The 9,812-nt window shown below is 42.7% G+C and overlaps 2 protein-coding genes across 2 annotated transcripts; one reads left to right on the top strand and one right to left on the bottom strand.

Moving 5' to 3' along the window:
• Positions 1 to 1,939: 1,939 nt before the first annotated feature.
• On the bottom strand, positions 1,940 to 4,593 carry LOC109621599 (anaphase-promoting complex subunit 4). The gene is made up of 4 exons (XM_020075668.3): positions 4,325 to 4,593; positions 4,146 to 4,262; positions 3,938 to 4,083; positions 1,940 to 3,876 (listed from the first exon to the last, which is right to left on the bottom strand). The coding sequence occupies exons 1-4, from the start codon at positions 4,455 to 4,457 to the stop codon at positions 1,969 to 1,971; spliced, it is 2,304 nt and encodes a 767-aa protein (XP_019931227.3). The 5' UTR covers positions 4,458 to 4,593; the 3' UTR covers positions 1,940 to 1,968.
• Positions 4,594 to 4,732: 139 nt separating this feature from the next.
• Positions 4,733 to 5,384, top strand: LOC109621636 (single-stranded DNA-binding protein, mitochondrial). The gene is made up of 2 exons (XM_020075721.3): positions 4,733 to 4,934; positions 5,010 to 5,384. Exons 1-2 carry the CDS (start codon positions 4,847 to 4,849, stop codon positions 5,339 to 5,341), a joined length of 420 nt encoding a protein of 139 aa, XP_019931280.3. The 5' UTR covers positions 4,733 to 4,846; the 3' UTR covers positions 5,342 to 5,384.
• Positions 5,385 to 9,812: the final 4,428 nt, after the last annotated feature.

Consider the following 9,812-nt stretch of genomic DNA (forward strand, 5'->3'; position numbering starts at 1 on the left):
ATATTTTCGATTTAAAAATCTCCTATATCTACAAAATGGTCCATTCCAAAAAACGTATATTTTTTGCTCAAACTTTGAAGTTCTGCTTTTAATATCTTAAAAAGTTATAAAATTCCATTTTTTGCTCTAACTTACTCGTCGGTAAAATAAAAAACAAACCCTATTGAAAAAAATGCGAATTTTTCATTTTATGTATTTTTTATTTGCGTAAACATGATTTGGAGGAGCATAGAAAAAAGGGGTTCCTCAAAAATGGCTTTTTTTCATTTTTAAGATATGCGCTTGGAGATTTTTCTTGAAAAAAATAATTTGCCTATATAATGAGGATTCTGGAGCTTATTATATTTGCACAAAAAAGTTAACAATTTTCGAGCATTATCGAACTTTTTTCGCAATTTCAATTTTTAAGAAGGTGTGCAAAAATATAAAAACATGTGTTCATTAACCTAGGTTAAAAACCCAGTTAAAAGAACATTTTTAGAAAATCATAAAAGCCAATTATTTTTTCAAGGATTTATACAGTATCTCCAAAAATAAAATTACTTAAAAGTTGTATTAAACTATTTTTGAGGCTATTGTAAACATTTTCAACTACTTTACGATACACTCCTTATGTCTTTCTTCAGAGCGGTGGAGCAGTCACATGGAGTTCTCGAAAGCAATCAACCGTTGCTCTTTCAACAACAGAAGCGGAGTATATGGCATTATCATCGGCAACTCAGGAAGTCATCTGGTGGAAAGGATTCTTGGACGAGCTCTTAGGAATTGCCGATCCGATAACCATCAAATGCGACAACAAAAGTGCAATCAGCTTGGCTGAGAAGGAAATCGGATACTCGGCAAGAACTAAACACATTGACATCAGACACCATTTCATCCGAGAGCAACTGGAATTGAAGTCAATGAAACTAGAACATGTTCCCTCTAATTTTCAAGCTGCGGATATTCTAACAAAGGCGCTACCTGGCTCAAAGTTAATTGAAGACAGGAAGCAACTAGGTGTAATATGAAATTCCGCTTAAGGGGGGATGTTATCACAGTAAGCGTTATTGTTACTACGTTAATAAAATCATTCTCTGTTACGACTCTTACTTGAGTAGACGCGTTTTCTATTACAAACGAACATTCTTCTGTGGTAATGCCGTTATAATAAACAATAACTAGTATTTTGAAAAGGACATTTTTGTTTGAATATTGCTTGAATCATGACTTTTATGTGAAATTTATACATAATTATTGAATAACGATGCATAAATATTATAAACCTCACACATATTTTTTATTCACCACGCTTATAAATTTCAAAAATTTCTAACCATAACTTTTATTTGCGAGAAGTTTAAGAAAAATTATGCCTGCAATCATACTTTTTAAAGGCGATGCCAAATTGCAAAAAAATATGTAGTTTCACACATAATAGTTAAACGGAAAATCTCCTCAGTGCACACATGTGTAATGCGAATAGGGGCAGTTAACATCGTGTTTCTTTTAAGTTAACACGGTCAACCCTTCCAGCTTTACGGTAGCTGAGCAAACAGTGGAGAATGTTGAAAGCTTCCAATATCTTGGTAGCTACATGGCGCCGGTGGTGGCACCAAGATCGACATAGGTGATAGGTGCACGAATCAAGAAGGCGAGAGCTGCTTTTGCGAGTTTAAGAAATGTATGGAAAAACAGTCAGATTAGTGTATTCAACGCACCAAAATCCGAATTTTCAATTCAAACGTAAAATCCCTGCTGATATGCGCTAGTGCAACCTGGTGTGTATCACTGGAGAACATTCAACGGCTGCAGCAAGTCTTCATTAAAAGATGTCTGCGGTATATAATTCATGCAAGGTGGCCTCACAATAGGATCATCGTCGATGTCATCAAATGCAGGCCCAGAGGCTAGTTTCAGACGATCATTTACGCCCCCCGTACGATACAAATGAAAAACATCAGCCTGTGATTGTTTGTATTAATAATTTCAAGATTGTATAGATTCCTTACTATTATCTAAACTGCTATTATCTCGCGATATGTCCAACAGATCGTCTTCCTCTTCCTGTGGATCCATGTCGTATATCCGGATGGTTCGTTGAGATTCGGACACCACCGAAGTCATATTCCTCGAGCCGGACACGGCAATCTTTCCGGCATCCATGCCCTCCAGCAGCTTCAAGGAACCTTCCTCTATGAGCGTGTAGGCGTTGACTACACGGCAGCAACTTCCACCGCCGGTCGCGTCGGATATGATCTGGTTATTGACCAATGGAATCGTTTCCAGCACTTCCCAGATCCGATCTAGCGCAAGCTGCATGAAGTAGCTGCTGGAGCGGCCTTCACTAGTACGCGCCCGCAGCAAAACCGAGAGTATTTCCATATTGTAGAATTGGATGTGTTTGAAGGTGAGATCCCCGATGGCCGCCAAACGGGCGTCAAAATAGGGTTTCTCCAGGAAACGTAAACGGATCGAGCGGATCATCGAGGCCGAATTGCATTCTGTCAAGACGAGACTGTTGTCGGAATCGAGCATGGCGAAAAGCGACACATTTCGATCTTCTAGGTCCAACTGGGTGACGGTTTGCTGGAAGCCGTGCTGGGGATCAGTGTTCCGTAGGGAGAGGATGCTTTTCTGCTTGAAGTCTTGACCGATAACGGTCACCGGTTTTTCGAAGATTTGTTGGATGCTGGTTTTTAGTTGGTGGTGTTGCTGAACAAGGGAGCTGTTTTCGTTGTGAGGATAGATCAAAGGACAAGCCTTGAGACACTCGTTCTCCTCGAGGAGTCTGGTCCACTGATTTGAGACGTCCTCCTTGGGAGGAAACATCAAAGGCTTATCCTCCAGGTACTGACCGACGCGTTCCAAGTTGAACTTGCGCTTTTTTGTCTCCGAACTCGGAGCATCCTCCTCCATGGCTTCGTGATAGTTTGCGTCAAAATTGTTGAGAAATTCTGCCAGATAGTTGACCTCTTGCTGCGTCACAAAGGAGCTATCTTCGGCCAGAGTTTCGTCCATCAAACGAACGATCACTATGTACAACCATCGGAAAAATATCTTGAAATCTCTGGTAGAGGTGTCGATCGTTTGTTGCAGTTCATAGGCTTTGATTAAGAATGCTCCGCAGTTTATTAGGGCTTCCTTTGTAACATTACCCAGCAATGGTTTGTAGTAATAGACGTTGCTCACCATGCCTTGTAGAGAATTCAGGTGATAAAATACACTGCTGATAGCCGTGTGAAGTGGTTTAACCACCAGCTTCTGTATGGTGGAATAGCTCAACTCGATGCTATTCCCCAGTTTTTTCAGTCCTTTTTCCGTCAAGTCTCTCAGCAAAAACTGTTCCAGCGCTGGAGATGTACTTCCAAACATAAGTAGCTCCAGAAAGTCCGCTGAAATTGATCCCTGGGGTTGGCTGTTGGCGTACTTTGTCAGCTTGTTGTCCATCTCCAGCAGTACGGTCTCCCAAGCCTCGACAATGCACTCAATGGTATCCCCGATGTAGGTCATTGTTCCCAGAATGTGAGCATGTTTGATGGCCAGATTCATTAGCGACGTCGAGTAGCGCTGCAAGATGTCATTCTCGAAGACAACCAGCTCGAGCCACCCTCCACGTTGTACGACCACGAACAGCTGCTTGAAGTTTGAACTCATTTTCACTTCCTTAATCGTGCCCTCATCGGGTCGGATGTTGAGCGTTTGAAACACATCCAAATCACAACAGGACAACATCCCAAATACAGACAGGTTAACAAAACCGTTGGAGCTGCCAATGATCAGAAGGTTCAGAATCTGTTTTGAGTAGAACTTTAGGGTGTTGTATTCACAGGATTTGGCGGTCGACGATAGCGAATTCAAGCTTGGTAGCGGTGGCAGGAATGTGGTATAGTTATTCTACAATGTAAAAGGTTGTAAGGCAAGTTTGGCTCAGAAGTTTAGAAATATAGGTACTTACGATTGCATCTCCACTGGTGTCATTGATAGGAACTTCTTTATTGTTATCCGTCCAATTAATACAGCTGATATCCGCCTTGACGTTGAAATTATAGATTTCCTCCTTGTTTTCGATGTTTATCAGCAAAACAATCCCGTTACTGTAAGCTGTGGAATCAATAATTACAGAGCCACAGGAACAACTTTTTATATTAAGTATTTTGTCTCACCAATGGCCATCACTTTCTCCAGCGGCCTCCAGGCTATCCCACGCACTAGCAATCCTTCCTCAGGTGGTGGCAGTTGCCACACCTTTTGCCATTTTAGCCGATGAAGTATTACTTCTCCTGAGATTTGTAGATCAGTTCAGTCACTAAATAAAAAATAACGATTCAAACTAGGAACTCACCTTTGTCGTTTCCGATCGCTAACAGGTCCATTTTTTCGCTCCATTTGAGAATGTCCACACGGTAGCCTACGTTTTTGTTGCCGATTTGCTTCATCGGATTTTTACCAGCACCGGAATATTTAGATGAACTCATCTTATCGAAACTATACTCAACTTTCTGCTCAACTTCTGGTTTCTATTTATTTGTAAATCGTGGATTCAGGAAGCGAATAAATTCCGAAAGAATATCACCGTAAAATTGCGCGAAAGAACGCTGGCAGGCAACAGACTAAAATCTTGTTTACGTTTTGCCGGCACAAAGAGGAATACGTTTTCCGGTTTTTGCTTTTATCACTCTGTTCGGTTCATTACAGTAGTTTCTGAAGGGCGATCCATCAAAACGGATTGGTCCACTAAACGCACTCCAAATTGTCATCCATCGATCTTTTGTTTACGATCTCTTCAGCATACCGGCGACAATCATTCTAAATTTCAATTTTATTTTTATATTAATTTAAACTGCTTTTTGTAAGTCACCTAAAAATGTTTTCGCGACAAATTACTAGAATCTTCAACCACTCTATCGCTCTGAAGCGGCCATACTGCAGCGACCCAGGACGCATAGAAAAAAGTGAGTAATCATCATACACGCGCCACAACCCAATCTCACGCATGTTTTACGTCACCCTTCCCCGGCGCTATTCAGCGGTCAACAGCGTCACGTTGCTGGGCCGTGTCGGAGCCGATCCGCAAAAGCGCGGTAACGATGCCCACCCGGTGGTCACATTCTCTCTGGCAACGCATTCCAACTATCGGTACGAGTCCGGCGACTGGATGCAGAAAACCGACTGGCACCGAGTGGTGATTTTCAAACCGGCTCTACGCGACGCCGTTATGAACTATCTGCGGAAGGGACAACGGGCGATGATCAGTGGGAAAATTACCTACGGTGAGATTACCGACCAGGAAGGCAAGCAACGCCCGACCACCAGCATCATCGCGGACGACGTCATCTTCCTGCAGAACCAAAGTCAGTAGATTTACAAAATGCTTCCAATCAAAAGAAAGGAGATTCAACAGTGCATTTGCCATACCTAAGGACTTTGTTGATAAGTTCTCCTTGAAAACAGGCTAGCTTATAGAACCAAACATAGTTACGAGAAAGTTCAAAAAACGTTTATCATGTGGGTATTCGTGTAGGTCGTAATTAATTTGCTATTGGCTACACATTTGCTATTACAATACAATACACGAAGTTTACTTACCAAATCACTTTTAAAAATAATATTTAAAAAAAAAATACTTTTAAGGGAAAGCACACTTTTCTAATTTATGAGGATTAGACACAAGAGATAGCCTATTATTATTTCAGTTTACTTACCAAAGGGGCAACGCAAGTTTCCAAAACCAAACAGATGGAATATCCCACAAAAAGTCGACATATCCACTGAAAAGACGGCAAAGTCACAGACAAACAGACGTAACACCTAGAACAATTTTCGTGAAAATCCATCGCCCACTTCACACTATACCATCACCTGGTGGAAAAGTTGCACGAATCACTGTGTTGTGCAATATCGTCAACAGAAGGCGCTAGTGTAACGCAAACGCAAAGAAAAACGATGCGCGCGCCTCTGGTTGTGAAAGCCACAACTATGAAGATTTAAAATGATCGTTAAAAGCGTGGTCGATGGAAATTTTGCAAGTGTTACGTCTTTTTGTCTGTGTCAAAAGGTTACTATTGAAAATTTATAGGGATACCTTATAGCAAAAAAAAACATAACATATTCTTACGACATTTTCTAGTTTTTTTGGAATGAGTGTAGGAGTATAAGTATTTTTTTTTCTTCTAAACGATAGGGGGAAAATCTGCTCAACAAACACCCTAACAGGAAGGTTAGGGTAGTGTGGGGTTTAGGCCTTCTTCTACAACAAAAGTAAAAGTCAGGACTACTCTATCCTCGACCCACTATTTTTAATTTATTTGAAAATCGGAGTTTTCGACTAGCGAAGTTGGATTTTTCTCCAAATCCATGCGTCGGACCTAACTTCGGAAGTGGTGCGCTGTATAGTAAACCTAGTCCGCTATACAGCGCACCACTTCCGAAGTTAGGTCCGACGCACGGATTTGGAGAAAATCCAACTTCGCTAGTCGAAAATTCCTGGTTTCAACTGCACGGAGAATAAAACACATTCATATGGTCGCCAAACCCTTCGCCTCTCCGGAACCACCAAGAAGGCATTGCTTCAGAGAGGGGCTAGTGCACATCGCACCCTCAAGGTTAGCTGCGTAGCCTGCAGCAACTAACATCGATGACTCGCTTTGGAGAGTTCATCACGGTAGCATGCTGGCGCTTAGCCAGTTTCCCGAGTGGTCCTCGCCACTACCTTTGTCCTCGGAAGGCGGGCAGGGTCAACCCCGCCCGCGCCCAACTGCTTTGCAGACATCAAGAACCGATGCCCACGTGCAACCCGATGTGACCTGCTGAAGGCAAGGGTATCACTACCCTTCAGGCCCTATCAGCTGCACCAGAAGGTTGCTGACAGCAGGGTCTCCACCTGCCCCGACCCTTGCCGGGGACCCTTTTTTAACCGCGGGCTCGGATCCAACCCAGTAGACCGACGCCACGACAGCACCGCTACCGGGACTTCCTCTCCGCGGCCACTTAATCGCTGTAAGGGTCGATCACGACCGCAGGGCACCGGTATGACCTACGAAGCCGACTCCGAACCCCTGGACCACCTCTTGTACTGCATCTGGACTAGCCATTCTCCGAGTCCACGCGCCACCTCCTCTGTAGCTCCCAGACGATGTGGGTAATAGCCGTTGAAACGGCGTTCCAGCCAAACTCATCCTTGCACATCCTCTGGACCAAGTTGTCCGGAGTTGTGTCCTCTCCGCATGTGGCAAGCATGCGGTCACGCATTGTGCGAAAACGCTTCCGCCGTTTCCTCTAAACCATTGCACACTGGGCATTCGGGAGAATCCGCATGCCCGAAACGGTGTAGATACTGTCGGAAGCAACCATGACCTGTAAGGACCTGTGTCAGATGGAATGCAACTTCCCCATGGCGCCCATTAATCCAACTATCTACCCTTGGTATCAACCTATGGGTCCACCTTCCTTTGGTGGAACTGTCCCACGCGCGCTGCCATTTGACCATAGAGGCCATCCTGGCAGTCCTGCGTATGCCTCTTGTGCCGCGCATTTCGAAGCACTCCATGTCCTCACTGATAAGAATGCTGATAGGCACCATACCAGTAATGACGCAGAGAGCGTCGTGTGACACGGTACGGTACGCGCTCGCAACCCTCAGGCACATAAGCCTGTAAGTACTTTCCAGCTTCCGTCGGTAGCATTTAGTACTGAGTTAGGACTGAGGGGGTTGTCATCACGGAGAAAAAACGCTTTAGTTTGAAACAACAAGCATGGTTGTTGAAGTACAAACATGAAAAATAGTTGTTAACAAACTGTTTTTTGTTGATTTAATTGATTGATTTGTCTTTATTAGAGAGACTTTCACTGTTGATTTAAACCAATTTCAGTCATTTGAAATAACCGTCGGAATTAATTATTTCTACTACTAACCCGACGTCTCCACTAGACAGAAATGTCTAGCCAGTTTGCTGGACAGATGTGTCATAACAGAAATGTTCTCTCGCTGTTTGCATGGAAAGCAGCGGTGTTGATCATTTCTGTTACGTTTTCTCTTTCTGGCAGCAAAATGGCAAGACATTTCTGTCTAGTGGAGACGTGGGGTAAGTATTTTTTTCCAAAACAAACACAAGTACCACAGACAAACAGACGAAACACTTGGAACAAAATGCGATAAAAATCGTCGTCACGCAAACATAATCGCCCAATGCTAATTATGCTGTGGTACGCAAACATACTGAGTAGATGGCGGTAGTGAGCAAACGTCAAACAGAAGCAATAGCGATGCGAGCTCCATAAGCGAGCGATTTGCGAACTACGGAATATTTGAATAATCCGTTAGAAAGGGAAACGATGGGAAGTGAGTAGAGTGAGACGTCTGTTTGTCTGTGCAAGTACGGTAACTTCAAACTATAGATAGTAGAGTAAACATAGATCCGCTAAGATGAATCCGTTGTATCCAAACGAACTGTCAAAATCTGTATCCAAACGAGCATGACGTCACGATTTGGACAACATCAATGGAACGCATGACGTCATATTCAATCGTCGCACTTTTGAAAATTACTACTTACACGCTTGAAACATTTTAGTCAGCGGTGTCCGCGGATCTATGTTTACTCTACTATCTATAGCGTCAACAACCCATCAATTGACTTAAAATGAACGTAAAATTCATTCAACTGTTCATTCGGGCTAACCTGGCACACCGTTTTGACGGAAAGCGGTGCGATAACTGCAAATTTGTTGCACTTACCGGACTTGCAGTTAGAAAGCATTGCAGTTAAACCGTTTGCACCGACCGAACGTCTACTGTAGAAATAATTAATTCCGACGGTTATTTCAAATGACTGAAATTGGTTTAAATCAACAAAAAACAGTTTGTTAACAACTATTTTTCATGTTTGTACTTCAACAACCATGCTTGTTGTTTCAAACTAAAGCGTGTTTGCTCCGTGATGCAATCATAGACTACTCAGACTTAGACGTGGGCGATCCTATCCACTTATCCGCGAGCGGTAATGGCGGCGGCGGGCATATCCAACCGGTTCAAATTTTGACGTTTCATGGGGGAAAGTCAAAACAGTTTCATTCTCCTCCTCACCCCTTCACCCACCGTTTAGTGGCGCCAACCGATTGCGATCCCCAAGAAACGTCAAAATTCGAATCGGTTAATTGTGCCCGCCGCCGCCATTACCGCTCGCGGATAAGTGGATATATGAAGGGTAATCCAAAACGGTCTGGAGAATTCCCAAAACGCATTCTAATAAATCTAATAAGCCTAAGATGCCATTAACAGGAGGAAAATGGCAAGATAATATAACAATATATGGTTTATGTAATTTAAAACAATATTATGGCGTCAGCACCAAACCGAATAGCGACGTTTTGACTAGCGACACTTTTCGACTAGCGACACTTTTTTTCAGTACCAGGTATAGTGCGCTGTGTGCGTTGAATGATGCACTATCATATACGTCACTTCCGACGTATGTTGTAAACAATCCAAAAGTAGCAAAAATAATTTTCTTAAAATAAGTTTTTTGGTTTCCAACCGAAATCATAATACAACATAACAAAAGAGAGCCATAAATATTTAATTTATGTATTTATTGCAGATTTGAAATTCATATTTTCTCCGTGTCTTGACCCCAATGTAATGCCTGGTTTACATTGTTCAACTGAAACGAACATTTCACTTGCTAACTTCTCAAAGATGTTCAATCCAATGGAATGATGTGTTTAGACTGAGCAAATGACTTGAGTGTTCACTTGAACGCTCTTGAATGCATCTCAGTTGAAGCAAGTGTTTACATTGTTCAACTCGTGCGGAGCGTAAGCAGACTGAATTG

Source organism: Aedes albopictus, unplaced genomic scaffold (genome assembly GCF_035046485.1).
Source record: "Aedes albopictus strain Foshan unplaced genomic scaffold, AalbF5 HiC_scaffold_731, whole genome shotgun sequence".
NCBI lineage: Eukaryota > Metazoa > Arthropoda > Insecta > Diptera > Culicidae > Aedes > Aedes albopictus.